The sequence below is a fragment of the Phascolarctos cinereus genome, unplaced genomic scaffold (genome assembly GCF_003287225.1).
Source record: "Phascolarctos cinereus isolate Bilbo 61053 unplaced genomic scaffold, phaCin_HiC Scaffold_4;HRSCAF=312, whole genome shotgun sequence".
Lineage (NCBI taxonomy): Eukaryota > Metazoa > Chordata > Mammalia > Diprotodontia > Phascolarctidae > Phascolarctos > Phascolarctos cinereus.
This window is the reverse complement of record NW_027555847.1, coordinates 88,554,994-88,571,653: the sequence shown is the minus strand read 5'-3', so window position 1 is coordinate 88,571,653 and position 16,660 is coordinate 88,554,994. Positions and strand designations below refer to the sequence as shown.

General features: G+C 45.9%; 1 protein-coding gene across 1 annotated transcript in view; it reads left to right on the top strand.

Moving 5' to 3' along the window:
• P4HTM (prolyl 4-hydroxylase, transmembrane) overlaps window positions 1-16,633 on the top strand; it is a 33,522-nt gene extending 16,889 nt beyond the window's left edge. The window contains exons 4-9 of the mRNA XM_020999320.2: window positions 87-183; window positions 3,764-3,926; window positions 6,224-6,409; window positions 10,397-10,487; window positions 10,982-11,105; window positions 13,961-16,633. Coding sequence (XP_020854979.1) covers window positions 87-183; window positions 3,764-3,926; window positions 6,224-6,409; window positions 10,397-10,487; window positions 10,982-11,105; window positions 13,961-14,178 — 879 coding nt within the window. The 3' untranslated portion in view covers window positions 14,179-16,633. The remainder of the gene's footprint in view (window positions 1-86; window positions 184-3,763; window positions 3,927-6,223; window positions 6,410-10,396; window positions 10,488-10,981; window positions 11,106-13,960) is intronic.
• The last annotated feature ends 27 nt before the right edge of the window (window positions 16,634-16,660 follow it).

Below are 16,660 nucleotides of genomic sequence, written 5' to 3'. Positions count from 1 at the left end.
AAACAAAATCAGAGAACAGGCTGATAGTTTGTAAGTGAGAATTGCACATAATCTTGATCCTGGGCACCTGTTTGGGTTCATTTCAGGTGCTGACCCATACCCGTTTGGGGAATGGGAGGTGGATGACGCCTGAGAACATCCGGGAGATGTACACTGCGGTCAAGGCCGATCCTGATGGTGATGGTGAGTTTGGAAAGTTCTAAGGACACAGACCCGCAACAGGGTTTGTGCTAAATCCAATAGCCCAAGGGGGAAAGTCTTCCCCAGAGCACCAGGTCCCCAGAGAGGTGAGGCTCTTCCAGTATGCCTTTCCCCTTCATTCAAGCTTCCAGCCTAGACTAGTATCACTAACTGGGGCCATGTTGAAGAAGGAGCTGTTGAGGAGTGGGGGGCTGTGCCTATGCGCCCAGGAGCACCTGGTGACGCCCTCTGCCTCTCAGTGTCATCCAGGCAGAGAGGACTGGAGGTCAGAACTTGCTTTCTTGGTTGGGAACCTTTAAGTGGTGGGCTGGTTTAGATGCTGCTTAGAGATGAATAAAAGAACAAACCTTTATTAAGTGCTTGCTCTGTGCCAGAGTTTGTGCCTCAACCTCAGCAAATGTCAGAATGTATTTATTCATGAAAATTGGAGGTTTGATTGGCGTATGGAAGTGTGAGACAACAGAAGCAGCTGGAGTGAAGACTCAAATGAAAAAAAATGGAGAGATTGGGATGAAGCCTAGACCATTGGAGGGATGTTCTCTGGACCAGTTGTATGCGCCATGATCACTAAATATTGCCTCTGGAGGTTCCCTTGAAAGGAACGGGGCTTTGAGTTCTGGATAGTCATTTAAAGTGGCCAAAGAATGGGGCTTGTGTTGCTCGATGGTTCCCCATGTTCCCAGGGGTTGTGCTAATTCCGGTCCCATTCACTTTTTGGGAGAAACCACTAATCCAGGTTGCCATTGGCATTCAACTGAGGTCTAAAAGTCCACAGTCACCCCCCTTCCTTTTCATGAGGCAAAAGCGGGGTCACATCTCTGGGAACCTACTGAGATGATACAGTCTTTACCCCTTTCCATAAGGGGCTCTGATTTGTTCCAAGATATGCCAAGCCCTTGGGAGCTTGGGCCTTTCTTTTTTCTTCCTTGTCTTTTTCATCTTCCCCCTATCCTTATGTGTGGAAAAGCCTGAATGTGTAATGGTCCATTTCCTAACATTTCCGACAGATATTTCTTAAGTATCTGTTTGGAGTTTTCAGGATGAATTATAAATAGCTGTAACATCCACTACTGCATGATAAATGCATTTTGTAGTAGCAAAGTGTTGTCTGAGGTCCAAGAAAAAATGGTATTCCCAATAGGGAGAGGAAGGAGAGAAGATCAAGGAAGGCCCACTCCTGAAGGAGGAGCATGAGTTGGGGTTTAAAAGATGAATAGTAATTCATCAGGTAAAGAGGGAAAGGGAAAAATTCCAATGTAGAGATCAGAGGGAAAGGGAAAAATTCCAATGTAGAGATCAGGGGAAACACAAGGGCTGTTTGGGGAAGTGAGAGTAGTGTGGGATTATAGAGACAAGCAATCGTATGAGAAAGGTTGGAAATGTAAGGTAGTGGCAGATTGTGGAGGGCCTCGTATTCTTGGGAGTGAGGATTCTATTGCTTCAGGTTTTTGAGGGAGCACCAGGCAAGACCTTGGTGGGGACAAGGTGGAGGAAGGAGGTATACAGGGCAGGGAGAAGTCACTGGAGGAGAGACTGAAGTCTGCATCCTGGCACAGGAAAGTCACTGAGCATCCTGGCTGCCCATGCCAGGCTACTGATGTTGTCAGTGCTGAGTGCTGAGCAGGCTCTCTGTAGTAGCATACTACCACTCAGGAATAACCAGAAGAGTAGCTTTGTTGAAATTTTCATCACTGGACTTGGTCTCTTGGCCTAGCCTCGCTTTGGATGCAGTTGTCACCCATTGTTGTCAGTGTGTGAGCCTGCAGGGTTCAGATGTGAGCAAGACGAGTAACTTCCAACATCTGAGAGACTCTGGGCAGGGTCCAGAGACCTGCATCATCAGATGACAGTCCTTTTAGTCCTGTTACAGAAGTAAGACTGGGAGCCTTAACATGACATGATGATAAGCAATTCTGGCTGTTCCCCAGGGGTACAGAGGCTCAGCCAGGGTATGGGCTTCTAAGAACCTCCCTGTGCCTGTAGGCTTTCACTTCCCTCATGGCCTGGGGTGACCAAGACCCAAGACACTCAGGGAAATGTCTTAGTAGATTTTCACAAGCTAATCTGATTATAGAAAAGTGGTTTTACTTCTTTGGGCTATTAGGGTTTTTTTTGTTTCCCTCTTTGAGGCAAGGGAGATAGAGTTAAGGTAGAAACACTGAACTCAGACATACAAATTAGTCCCAGAGGTGATTGCAACCTATTTAACTTCTGCTAAAAATAAAGCAAACAAAGAAGTGAGAAACCTCAGGAAAACATCTTATTTGGGTGGTTTTTTCCCCCCAAGAAAACATGCTTTCTAAAAGGGCTGCAGTTGGACAGGTAGTACCAAGGATGGTGTCTCCAGCATGGGTGGGATTTCCGGTAGGTACTAACACTTGCGGATTCCTGTTTGGCCCCCTTCGAGAGGTGGAAGCCAAGGGTGTCCAGCCCTGATTGGCCATGACGTCTGGTCCTCCTTGTTTGGATGCTCAGCTGTCACACTCAGCCCTTAGAAAGCATGCTGGGCCCTTCTTTCAGGTCAGGCTGGCTATTAGACACACAGATTTCATCCCTGAAAAGGCCATTCTGGGTAACCTCCCCTTGTCCTAGTGACCTGTAGTCATCTCTCCTCATTGGCGTAATTTTTTTGGACAAAAGGTTATTTAGGCTGTGGATTCAAAGGTTATTGCACCCAGTATATGCATGCTGCTACAGTAGAGGGAGATTTACAAATCCTAGAATTTTAAAGTTGGAAGGGACCTCATAGGTTATCTGGTGCAACCATCTACTCTGCAAAAGTTCCTTCTACATTTTTCATTTTTTTCCTGACAGGTAGTCATTCAGCTTCTACTTAAACACTTCCAATGTTGGAGAATTCATTATCTCATCAGACAATCTGTTCCACTATTGGCCAGCTTTGTTAGAAAGTTGTTATATTGGGGCAGCTAGGTGGCACAGTGGATAGAGCACCAGCCCTGGATTCAGGAAGACCTGGGTTCAAATCAGGCCTCAGACACATAATGCTTACTGGCTGTGTGACCCTGGGCAAGTCATTTAACCCCTATTCCCCCCCCAAAAAAGAAAGTTGTTATATTCAGAAAGGTATATGTTATTCATTCCTTATATTAAGCCAAAATCTGCCTCCATGTACATTTCCCCACATTGGTCCCAGTTCTGCTCTCTGGAGCCCCACAGAATATTTCCTCTTGCCTCCATAGGGCAGCCCTTTAAATACTTGAAGACAGAAATCATGTATCCCTGAAGTATTCGTCTCCAAGTTAAACATTGCCTGTAAGCCGTGGTTTGGCATCCTCTTGGCCACCCTGTTCTGAAGATGCCCTATCTTGGCCATATCTCTCCTAAAATGTGGTGCCCAGAGTCTACCACGTTCCAGCTGTAGTTTGATCTCAGTCAGGCAACAAGTCACTTAGTATGTGCCAGGCACCGTGCTAAGCACTGGGGCTACAAAGAAATGCCCCCACCAGATAGCCTTGGATCCTGGGGATGGGGCAGTGTGTTGGGGAGGATATCCCCAGCATCCTTGGTACCAACAACGGTCTCCACTCTTCGCTCTCCACAGGTGTGCTGAGTTTGGAGGAGTTTAAGCAGTTACACCTCAGGGACTTCCACAAGTACATGGGGAGTCAGAAGGTGAAGGTGAGCGACCTGGTGCGCAACAGCCAGCACACTTGGCTGTACCAGGGCGAGGGCGCCCATCAGGTCATGAGATCCATCCGGCAGAGGTGAGGCCTGAGGACAGCTGCACGCTCCTGCGGGCAGTGGGAGAGGAAGCCTGGTGCATGGCAGAGAGAAGAAAGATACCAGTAGAGGTGGAAGGGACTTGGCTTGGCATCTCACTTATCCCAATGCCTGGCTTCCTGGTGCTCAAAGTGGGGCTAGGAACAAAGTCGAGCATGATTGTTGGCCTAGGTGCTGAGCCACCCCCTACCCTGTTCAGACCAAGATAATCTTGTGAGTGGGCATGGCTCTTACTGCTGCAGGAGGAGTGTAAGAAAGGCTTGTCTGAGAGGCTGTCTGCCAGGCTAGAGAAGGAGGGTTCTTCTAGGGTCCTTCAAAAGAAAGAAGTTGTTGCTTTCTCAAGTTCTGTGGTGAGACATGCTTGTGAACGTTTAATAGAAAGGCCTCTGCCTATGAAAAGAATGATAATGCACTTTTTTATGGTGTAACACTTTGCCAACATCTTAGTTGAGCAAAGAACCTCCCTCACAACAACCGTGTGAGGTAGGTAAAGCAAATATTTATATCCCTATTTTACAGAAGAGAAAACTGAGTCTCAGAGAGGGTAAACCATCTGCTCAGGGTCACCCAACTAGTCCAGGGCTTCTGGGTCCCAAGCTTTTTGAGAAAGGCTTTTTGTAGAGAGACAAATTAGAAACCGAGGAAGATCTATTTAAGAGGGGAAACTGCCATGCCCCCCTCCCAAGCCCCTAGCCCCGTGCTGAGTTGAAATGGTTATAGGACTCTCAGAATAGGGCCGGGAGGGTGGGGTGACTTAGGGCACCCAGAGCTGCCTTCCGGGAGGGATTCCTTCCTGAACAGCTTCATTTCCATAAGCCCACCCTTGGAAAGAGGTGCCATCCACACCTAGTCTTGGATTAGGCTGGGAAGGGAGGAGGACCTTGCTCTTCCTCGTAGCAGCTCTGGTTCTGAACAATTGGGGCCAATGTGGGCCTGGGGGTGGACACAACGCCAGAGACCTGTTACTAGCAGCAGCTGAGTCCCATCATGTGCCCCTTCTGTACATGGTGGGGGGGGGATGGGTCTGGCTTAGGCTCTGTGTCAAAGCTCCTCCTTCCTGAGGACCTAACTTTGTATTTAACTAGACTGGAGGAAGACTAGGAAGTTTTGGGAAGGCAAGGAATGTATTGAATTGATTTAGCAAGCTCTAGTTAATGAGATATTAAATGGGACATTGGTTAAAATTGGATTGTAATGAATTGAAAGGCAGGTGATAAGTGTTAAATTAAAACAAATAAACTCTAATTAGGGGCTAACTAGATACAATTGGAATTAAAAATGGTTTGACTGTTTGTCTTCAGTTAATTAGCAGTAAGGATCTCTTCTGGTGGATTTCCTCCTGCTGCCGCCCTTTTCCCTAGGTCCTTTCCTGGTGTGAATGGGTAGTTTAGAAGTGGAAGGATGGTGCTTCCTTAGCTCTGTAGAGAAGTTCTCCAGATGGACTGAGTGGTCTGAGAGCAGGGGCCAATCTTAATGGAAATCTAATCTCGCTCTTTCCCACTGAGCTATTTTCTCTGTGCTGGTGGGATTTGGAATGTAATCTACTGAGGGAGTTGCCATTAACTCAGATTCATTCCAGTTTGGAGTTGGAAGGAGGTATCTATCCTAAAAGATTCCTAACTCCTGGATTCCTGATCATTTTGGGGATCTTCTATCTCCCAGCATATGGGATCTTTTCTGCTGGGGGCTCAGAATGACCCAAGAATGAAGACCACCTGGGGCATTATAGGCATGGTTTGTCTTGGTCAAGTTATTTTCTGTCATGTGAATAAATCTCTTTTGTTGGGTTTCCCCCATGGGGAACATGGAAGGGGCATGATGCACAGATCTTGGGGTCCCCAGAGTATATGTGTCAGAATACCTTGCCTGCCTCCCAAGGATGGCCACACTGGCTCTAAGGTAGCTCTAAATTTAGAGCTGGAAGGGTCTTCTAGGCCATCTAACCCAATAAAGTCCCGAGAGGTGAGGAGACTTGCCCAAGGTCACCTCTGGAGGAAGTGGTGCATCCCTCTGTGCCATTTCCATGGCTTCTCAGGGTATACTAGCTTTGGAAAGGCTTGGCTGGGGAGGATAAGAAGGTCCATCCAGAAATGTTCCACTCTGAAGACAGCATACCCACCCTACTGTCAGCCCAATGCTGGGAGAGCCCTGAGGGTGCACATCTCTCTTCCTGGGCGTTTTCCTGGGTGCTCTTGAAGGAGGTCAGGTCTCCATATACGGAGACAGCAGGGGGACCCTCAGGACCTCACCACACTCTGCTCTGCTGTGCTTTCTCTGCCAGGGTGCTCCGTCTCACTCGTCTGCCGAGAGAGATTGTGGAACATAGTGAGCCTATGCAGGTGGTCCGGTATGACCAGGGCGGCCACTACCATGCCCACATGGACAGTGGGCCTGTGTTCCCAGAAACAGCTTGCAGTCATACAAAGCTCATCGCTAATGAAACGTCACCCTTTGAAACTTCCTGTCGGTAAGGACGTCTCCCTCGCCTTGCAGAATAATAGAAAGATGGTATACTGGGAGGGAGGCAAAACTGGGCTTTAGTCTCCACTGTGCCACTAACCAGCTGGGTGATCTGACACAAATCGCCCTCTCTGGGCTTCAATTTCCTCATCTGAAAAATGAGGGGATTGGACTTGTTGATCTCTGAGATCCCATCCAGCTTTAAAATTCTTTGAATCTCTGGGACTAGATTTGGGAACGAGGGTGTGGTAAGCTGGACAAAGTAGGAATTCAGATGCCGTCCATTATAGAGTCCAGCTGTCCGCCTTCCATTCTGGTGCTGACTGATTCTTAACAATCATCTTCTTTTGTTCCTGAGTCATTGACTCTAACATATGCTGTCCAGCATTCATCTCTGACTTCTTCCTTCCCATTTCACTCCCATGGAATGGTTTTAGCCCCTCTTTCACAGAGAAGACTTAGCTCATCTGGAATAAGTTCCCTCATAATATACTCATTTTCATCCCAGTCTGTGATTTTTCATTCTTTTCAGCTCTCCCTTCCTCCCCCATCTCTTCTGTGTTCTTCCTCTCATAGTTATCTTTTCTCTTTCTTAATTTCTTTTTTATGGGTTCCTTTTCTTCTGTCTTCGAACATACCAGTTTTCACTATTTTAAAAGGACACATATATATATTATATATACACACACACACACACACACTCCCTCTCTCTCTCTCTCTCTCTCTCTCTCTCACTTGGCCCTTATAACTCATCTAGCAATTGGTCTGTCTCTCCTTCCCTTTGCTTTATTTTTTTGTTTTATTATTTTTAGGCAATTGGGGTTAAGTAACTTGCCCAGGGTCATACATTTGGTCTGAGGCTGGGTTTGAACTCAGGTTCTCCTGACTTCAGGGCTGGTGTGTTATCCACTGCACCACCTAGCTGCCCCCTTTCCCTTTGCTTTAAAACTCAAATGTAAGGTCTTTATATGTTATTCACTTACTCCCTTTTTAACCCCTTGCCATCTGATTCTCATCTCTATGATTCTACTGTAACCAGTCTCAGAGGTCAATAATTACTCCCTCCTTGCAAAATCCTTCTCTCAGTCGTCATTTTCAGAGACCTTTCTACAGCATATGATACTACCAAACTTCTACTTCCTTAATTCTCCTAATTTTTTTTTTTTGGTGAGGCAATTGGGGTTAAGTGACTTGCCCAGAGTCACACAGTTAGTGAGTGTCAAGTGTCTGGTCTGAGGCCAGATTTGAACTCAGGTCCTCCTGACTCCAGGGCCAGTGCTCTATGCACTGCGCCACCTAGCTGCTCCTCCTCATTTTCTGAAGTCTTCTCTGTTCCATTTGTTTACAGTTTCCCCCCATCAGGATCCTAAATTTAAATAGATTGCTTGGTCAGTTTGAAAAGAAAAAGAGACATCTCCCTCTTTTCTTTGAAGAATACCAGGGGTGTAGAATATTGCATATAGCAGACTCTTTCCATAGGTTGTGATTGATTTTGCTGAGCTGTCTTTTACTTTCTTTATTATAAGGGATGGCTCTCTGGGAGGAGGTGAAATGCAGTAGAAAATGTAGATGATGGATATCAACAAAAATGTATTGTTTAAAAGAAAAATTAGAATTTCTAGAATATTTGATTCTCAAGATCTTATTTCCTTTTTCTTCTCTCCTTCCTTAACTTAAGAAAAGGAGAGCAGTGGAGTAACCTGAGGCTGAAGCTGGAGGAATTTGGATTAAGTTAACTGAAACAGTTCAGTGCCATGCAGCAATTCAAGATCTCTGCTGGTCTTCCTATTCTCCAAGCTAAGCATTTCTTATAGTTACCCATAGGTGTCCCTGACAGAAGAGCATTCTATCCTGTCTATGCTGTTGAACTCATCTGGTCTCATGGCTACAACTCTCCCTTCTAAGTGAATGATTCTTCAGCCTTGGCCTCTCAAATCTGACATTGTCCAGTCTCATATTTCCAGCAGTTTTAAGGAGATCTTCACCTTTTACAAGACTGATTTTTGTTAATAGCAGCAGGGGTAACCTTGAGCGTTTTGCCCTACTAAAGTATCTGTGGGCTTTCAGAACTGAACCTCTGGAAGTGCCCATTAAGTTGCTGTTTTACTCCCAGGTCCCCTTAGCCTTTGTGGTGGTGGTTGTTCAGTCATTTTCCAGTGGTGTCTGACTTTTTGTGACCCCATTTGGGTTTTTTTGTTTGTTTGTTTTGGGGGTTTTTTTGGGCAAAAATACTGGAGTGGCTTGCCAGTTCCTTCTCCAACTCATTTTCCAGATGAGGAAACTGAGGCAAACACGGTGCCATGGTCACACAGCTAGTAAGTGTCCGAGACCAGATTTGAACTCTGATCTTCCTGACTCCAGGCCGAGTGTTCTATCTGTTGCGCCACCTAGCTGCCCCTCCTTACCCTTTTATAGCAGAGGTTCCTAAACTTATTTGACCTACTGCCCCTTTTTTAAAAAGTTGCTCAGTGACCCCCTGGAAATCTACTTTCTTTAACTCTTTGATGGTTTTTAAAAATTTTGCATCATTTCAAAAAAAAAAGTTTTTTTTAAAAATGATATATCTTAAATTTAGTAATTTAATATAAATTTGTGTGGTTTTTTCCTGCATTAAAATTTTGATGGCACAATATTGCAACATGTAACTGTATAGTATTGTATTGTAAACAAGTCATTCATTACACACACTTATTCCTGCCAATTCCTGCTAGACTTCCTGACAATGCTCTACATGCTCGCCTGCCAACACTTCCTTGTTAAGACCTGTCAGCAGACTTGACCAGTGATCAGTCATAACTTGCATTTTGTGTGTTTATTTGGAAAATAATGTAATCACAATGACTTTAACTCTGTTCCCAACAAATGAAACATGTATGGACGATTTTTCAAAATTTTCTTCTCTTTCCTTATGCTTCCTCTACCCCCTTATTTTTATTCAACACCCCCCACTTGCACCCCAAGCTGCTACTGTCCGTTCCCCCCAGTTGTTCCAACACCCCCAGGGGCGGTATCACCCACTTTGGGAACCTCCAAGTCTTGTAATATTATCCCTCTGGTGCCTAGTGCAACACAGACCGGACACACAAGGGTAGCTGACTAGTCCTATCCTTATTCCTGCTGAAGTTGATGGTATATTTGTAGAATGCAGGGCTAGAATGGCCTTCAAAGTTCATCTAGTTTAATCCCTCCCAGAGTAGAAGTCCTTCCTACAATGTCCCAATAAGAGGACATCTAACCACAGCTAGAATTCCAGGTGAGGGAATTCTACTAATGTTGATCAATAAATGTTAGGTAACTTATTTCAGAGAGTTGCCTGGGTGGAATTTGAACCTGGATGATTTCCATTCTCTAGCCAGTTCTCCATCCAGTGTGCTTACTGTGCCTCTCTAGGCCTTGCATAGAGTAGATTCTCAATATACTTTGGTTAAATGGGATATTTACCTTTGGGCTGCTTTAATTATTAGGAAGTTCTTCTTATCAAGCTGAGATCTATCACTTTGCAACTTGTGCTTAGTTTTTGCCCTTTCAGGCCAAGCAAAACAAAGTCTAATCCTTTTTTCCCCACATGATTGCCTTTCGGATATTGGAAGATAGGAATCTATCTTCTATCTATTCTTGCCCCTACCTCTGCCCCACTCCCCACAGCTTTTTTTTTCCCTGGTGAAGCTTAACCTCCCCAATTTCTGTAACCAGTACTCATATAGCATGGTTTCCATGCCCTCCGCCATCCCAGCTGCCTTTGTTTGGGACAGCTGGAATTGGTCCTCACACTCTGGATATGGTCTTCCCTGGCTCAGACAGCAGGACTTGAACCTCACTTGTTCTGTACCCTGTGCCTTAATTAATGAAACGAGCAGCTGGGAGGCCTAGCTTTGGGTGGGGGTGGGGACTAACAATTTGCCGCCCTCGTTTTGCGCTGCGTCTGGCGGACTGTGAGGCCTTTGATTTTGACTCTGAGATCCTAACTGCCGTCTTTCCACTTTCCGCCTAATAGCTACGTGACTGTGCTGTTTTACCTGAACAATGTCACTGGTGGTGGGGAGACAACCTTCCCCGTGGCAGATAACAGGACCTATGATGAGCTGGTAAGGGAATAAGTGTCGCAGCCCAATTGCTTCCCCTTGTTGTGCATACTTTTGCCAGCATGGCCCTCTCTGAAATTGGCTGGATAACCTCCGGAGAGAGGGTGAAGGCCATGGTCAACTTGACCTGAAGAACAGGAATAGCAACTGACCCAGTGTGACCTGGGTCAGGGCTTCAGCGGATATGTCCTCCTCTGCTTCTTCCTGTGTAGCTTCCTGGAATGGCAGGGACTGGCTTTTTCTAATGAGTTGGGGGTAGGGAAGAATCACTGTGCTTTTAGTGATGAGTTTTCCTGCATTGATCCTTCAGGCGCTGCCTTGGCAACTAAAGGAGGTGGTATTGGGGATCTATCCAAATCTGGCTTTCTGCCGGGCTCAGGGGTGGGGAAATTTGACCAGAGGTAGGAGTTAGAAATACCCACCCGTGCCTCGCCTCTTTCTTAGGCTCTTCCTATGTTGGCAGCACAAACACTTACTACTTGCTGTGCCACTTGCAGTCCCTGATCCAGAATGACATTGATCTCCGAGACACCAGGAAACACTGTGACAAGGGGAACCTGAGAGTGAAGCCTCGGCAAGGCACAGCCGTCTTCTGGTACAACTACCTGTCTGATGGGCAAGGTACAGTGCCCCCACCACTGTGGCTTTAGTGGGCAGAAAAGGTGTGCTTCCTCAGGAAATGAGCACAGGTCCTTGTGGAGGTGCTCTTCTCTTTAGATGCCCTCATTGGGATTTTAGAGACATTAGCACATTAGCCTCTTCAGGGCTGTGAAGCTGTGGCCCCAGAATTCCTTTGAGAACTGCTTGTTAGTCACTTCATCTTCTGGCCTGGATTTGAGGAAGTGAAACAAAATGTTCCCCTCAGGCCCTTTTCAGCTCTAACATTCTAGGTTTCAAAGCGTTAGTGTCCTCTCATCACCTTAAATGAAACATGTCTGAACTGGAAAATCTCTCCATGATATTCCCTTCCCTTACCCCCTTTACCTCCTCACCAAACTCTCTCTTTCTGAGCTTTCCCAATTTCCACGAAGGTCCCACTTGACCCTTTCGTAGCTGCCCTTTGTCAGTCCCACAGCCACGTGGCCTAAGGACTGACACTGGAGTGTTGTGAATGAAAGGACCTCAATTTCAGCTCTATCCTTTGTGCTATGAAGGGTGGAAGTTACAGTCTTTAGTCTCAAAAAGCTTGTAGCATAGTTGGGGAAACAAGATATACTTACAAGTGGAAATATTAGGTAATAATGAAATGATGTATAAGAAGACCAAAAATGAATTGGAAAACACTTTCTACCTGTGTAGCCTTGGAAAAGTTCCCCTTTCTGAGACTCTTTGATCCCCAGCATCACGAGCTAGTTGAATTAGATGATTTAAGTCTATACTAGCTCTAAACATCATGAATGGTAGAGTCAAGTTCAAGCAGATCCCAAAGGAAGGAGAGATCAGTCCAAGCTGGTGTAATCCCAGAGACTTCTTGAAGGAGATAGGATGGGAGGTGGGCCTTGAAGGGTTGGTAAGGTTTGGCTAGGGAGAAGAGTAGTGGAGGGTGGAGAAGGCAACCTAAATAGAATAAACAGTATCTTCAATTCGGTGAACATCTTATTGTATACAGACCACTGTGCCTGGAACTAAGAGAGAAAATTTGGAATGCTCATGTCAGGGGTCAGGGAGTATGCATATCTGTAATCCCTGCTCCTTGATCAGGCTGAGGCTGATGGATTCCTTGAGTTTCAGGAATTTTGAGAGGCAGGCAGTGGGGCTAACTGCCTCTGTACTAATTAGTCTGGGCATTGAGCCCATGAGTGGTTGCTGTACTTTTAGTCTGAACAAGATAGACCCAGTCTAAAAATAATGTGTAAGACATGTCCTTTGCCCTTGTTAACTTATAGGGGGAACGTGATACATAGATAAATGATTGTAGTACATACTATAGGAAAGTGGTTCTCAAACTTTTTCACAGGATCCTTTAATTTTTAAACAAAACTTTGGCAGAACCCTTGTCGTAAAATCCTCTAAAATGATTCTTTTTAATGCCTATTAACAAAAGATGTATGTTCACTTAAAAAAAAAGCTTAGGGTGTTTTAGGGTTCTTCTCAGCATCATTGGAGAAATACTATAGGAGATCAGAGCAAGCTTTATGGAGATGATGACATTTGCATTTGGATTCAAAGGATGGATAGGAATTCAGGTAAACCGGTCCTCATATAGGATTGGGGGAGGGGCTATTTTTTTTTACTTTTAAAAAAAGTGTTTTATTAATAGCTTTTATTTTTACATCACAGTTATTTCTAGGTCTATACCACTGTCCCTCCCTCTCCCCTATCAAACCCTTCTTTGTAACAAAGAAAAATAACTCAACAGAACTACCTAATAGTCACTCTATCTGACATTCTCCCTTAGTATCTTGGGGGAGGGGCTATTAAAATAGGTTGGGGCACAGTATGAGAAATATGAACAAGGAACAGGACAGTTGGCAGGTCAGGGAGGTGGTAATATGAGATAAGTTTGGAAATGTAGGGTAGCAGCAGATTTAGGACCTTGGGTACTGAGCAAAGACATTTGAGCTTTACTCAGTCCAGTCCAGTATAATAGTATATTATACTATACTATGATAGTATAAGTGGATGATACGGTAGTTCAGTGGATAGAGCAATGGGCCTGGAGTCAGGAAGACCTGAGTTCAAATCTGGCCTCAGATACTTACTAGCTATATGACTCTGATCAGGTCACGTAAGCTCTGTTTGCCTTAATCCGCTGGAGAAGGAAATGACAAATCACTCTATTATCTTGACCAAGAAAAACCTCATGGGGTCATGAAGAGTTGGACAGACTGAACAGCAACAAGGCCCTGTACTCGAGCATAGGCAGCTAAGCCACAAGCATTTTTTAAGTACTCAGCGTGTACAGGCTCTTCACTGTGTACTGGAGGTAAAACTACAAAGAAGGAAAAAAGAGTCCTTGCTCTCAAGGAGTTTATAAATGGGGCAAGTCAATTCATAAAAAGTACAATAGAATGGAGGCCAGGAATGCTGTCAAGGTGGCATAGACTGATTGAATATGGAAGGAGCAAGGAAGAGGAACCAGAAGAGGATAATCCAAGGGTATGAACAGGAGAGACCGAGTGGAGCTTCCCCGAACAGTTTGATCAGGTCAGTAGGAGCTGGTAGTTTAGAGGAAAAGAGTAGCTCAGTTTGGGGCATGTTGAATTTGAGGTACCAGTGGAGATATCCAGGGAAGGATGTCCTGCTAGGAAGTCGGAGGTGTGAGTTTTGGAGCTCAGAAGGGAGACCAGGGCTGGAGACAAAAATTGAGGTTGTATATGGCCCAGATCTCTTTTGCAAATGGAAGAATCACTTTCAGAGCCTAGACAAGCCTGGATCCTAGTCCTTTCTCGAGATGGCTCTGTTATGAGCTCTTCCCTATCCAAGCTCTTTCTGGTGGGTGGCTTATTGTTTAATCTTTCTCCCTCTTTCTGTAGGTTGGGTAGGAGAATTGGATGAATATTCATTGCATGGTGGCTGTCTGGTCACCCAGGGAACCAAATGGATAGCTAACAACTGGATCAACGTAGACCCCAGCAAGAGTCGCCAGATCCAGTTCCATCAGGAGATGGCTCGTTATGCCCAGGAGGAGCTGGAGGCCCAGACTGAGTGGACAGTGGACAAGTCCTACAAGAATGTGCACGTAGAGCTCTGATGGTGGGCGTGAGGTCAGAGACAGCCACCGACGGACCTGGCGCAGCTTCTGCAGTGACACTCGTGGGAGCCTCCACGCTGTTTGCTTTAACGGGAAGCTGATGGTTCTTTGCCTTGTCTGCCAGGAAGGCTCCCCGGCGCCTGGGGGGGGGTCTCATTCCCCTCGTTCATGAGGCTCTAAGATGACGTCTGAGGTATCAGGCTTGGGGTAGTCAGAATGATGAATTGGTGAGGAAGTGGGGCCACCATGAGCACCCAGAGGAGCCCTACTGCCCTGTGTCCGTGGAATTTCTCCAGGAAAAAAGGGCCTGAAAGGATTTTCAGAAAAGAAGGGATTTACTTGGAGTCCGAGTGAGTTCAACCCATGTATGTATGTGGGGCTTCTGGTGGCTGCCCTGGAGGTGTGGCTGTTTGTTCCCACATCTCCATAGAAATCCTCCAGGAGTTAGTAGCTCCCTCGTACAGGCCAGGCTGTGGCTGAGGAAGAGGGAAGTTCATGTGGAGGACAGCAGCCTCCTGGTGGAGGAAAGGGAAAGTTTGAAGTCTGGCTTAAGTCCTTCCTGTGTCTGGAAGGAGGGAAACAGGCCAGAGTCTAGTTCTCACCTTCACACCCTGTAGTTGAGGAGAATTTAAGCCCTTAAGTTATTTGTAGAAATGTCATTGTCACCAGGAAAGAAAGCTGATTTGGTGCTTAAGAGCTCAGGGTTGGGATTGGGGGGAATACTGGCTAATTCCCAAGTTTCCCTAGGAACTTGGATGCCTGAGGGAAATTCTCCTTTTTGTTTTTGTTGTTGCACTATTCTGACAGGGCCAAGGTAGGTGTTCAGATCTTCCCACTGCAAGGAATACTGCCACCCTCAGTTAAGCCTCAGCATGCTTCTGATTCACAGGCCAGACTTCCTGATGCTCAGGGTTCAACCCTGGGCCGGGCTCACGTGGAAGAGAAACAGTCACATCAGAGCTGAACAGGACCTTAGAAATCAGTTCATCTGGTCCTCTCATTTTACAGAGGAAGGCGCAAGACTAAGGAAGCAGTGACTTGCCCAAGGTCACAGTGCGTTTTGATGACAGAGCCAGGACCAGGAGCCTTACCTACAGCAGGGTGGGGAAATGATACCATATATGGGCACGTAGCAATGGTTTCTTCTCAGGGGACAATAGGCTTTAATCATGCCGAAGTATAAATTATTGGGGAAAAAGGGAAACTTTTAAAGTGCAATAGTAACAATTTTGTTCCATTTTGTGGAATGAAGTGGTTTTTGTTTTTTTTTTCATTTAAACTCTTGTATTCTTTGTGAGCAGTGGGGAACTGACAGTCTAGGTAGGTCCTGGGGGCACTTCCTGAAGAACGACTTCCTGTTTGCAATCTCAGAGGTGCTTGCTACATACTAGGAGAATTCTTCAGAAAATGCACTTTGCCTGTAACCCTTCCTAAATTGGGACACTCACTGCACCTTTTGCTTCATTGCCATCTCTCTGTTATCTCTGTTATATCTTATCATACACATGCAATTGGTGACTTGTGTACAGCCATGCCTCATACACTGATATATGCAAATACTTCTGCAGCTAATCGGGGGTTCATTCTGGTGTGAGTGTATTTTTTCCCTCTGCTTCTCAACCCCCTTCACACACACAAATGCACATTACAAATCCTTCAGAAGAACTAAACCAAAGAGGCCTCTCTTTGTTTCTCCACCTAGATAGATTCCTCGCTCTCTTGTGAGAACGTTTTGTGGTGACTGACCAGCAGTGGAAAAGACCATAGTTGATATAAGCCTATGAAAGAAGGGGCAGCTTAGGATTGCCCCATCTGAGAAGAATCAAGAAATCCTTTAGACCTTTTACTTGTGCCGTCTCCTGCAAGAATGCTGGTCAGCACAAAAAAGGCTCCTCTCAAGTCGAATTGTGGAAGCCTGGGCGTTAGCTCATAAACTGTAAATGATTAAGAACGGCACAAAGACAGAAATGACACGTTTGCACCACACTCTGGTTGAGTCCAGACTGCTGCCAACCGCCATCTTCACTACTGGCAGGGCTCAACTCGAGCTGAGTGAGAGCAGTTTTGTGGAAGGGAGAAAGGAGTACTTTAAAGTAAAGGTACTTAAAACTCTTTTTAAAAAAAGTGTCAAGATGTCTATCTTATTTTTGGTTGTGGTTGGAGTTTCCAGTCTTTTGATCTACCCCCTTTTGAAGGAGAGACATGATTCCCAGCCCTGGGAATTCCCGGTCGGATGGACTTCGTGTGGCTCGAAGGCAGGGGCATCACATCTAATACTGCCCTAATCCATGGGCATGGGCTGTTGGTCCGGCCTGGACCCTCGGAGTTCCCAGCCCAGGAAATCCCTGCAGGCCGTCGTGGGCCCGCCTCCGCCTCCTGCCCCTTCCTTTTGTGTGCTATTGCGTGCGGACCCCCGAGGTCCTAAAGCGGCCAAATAAAAAGTGAAAGACTTCAAGCGGCCCAGACTTTGTGTGGGACTCGT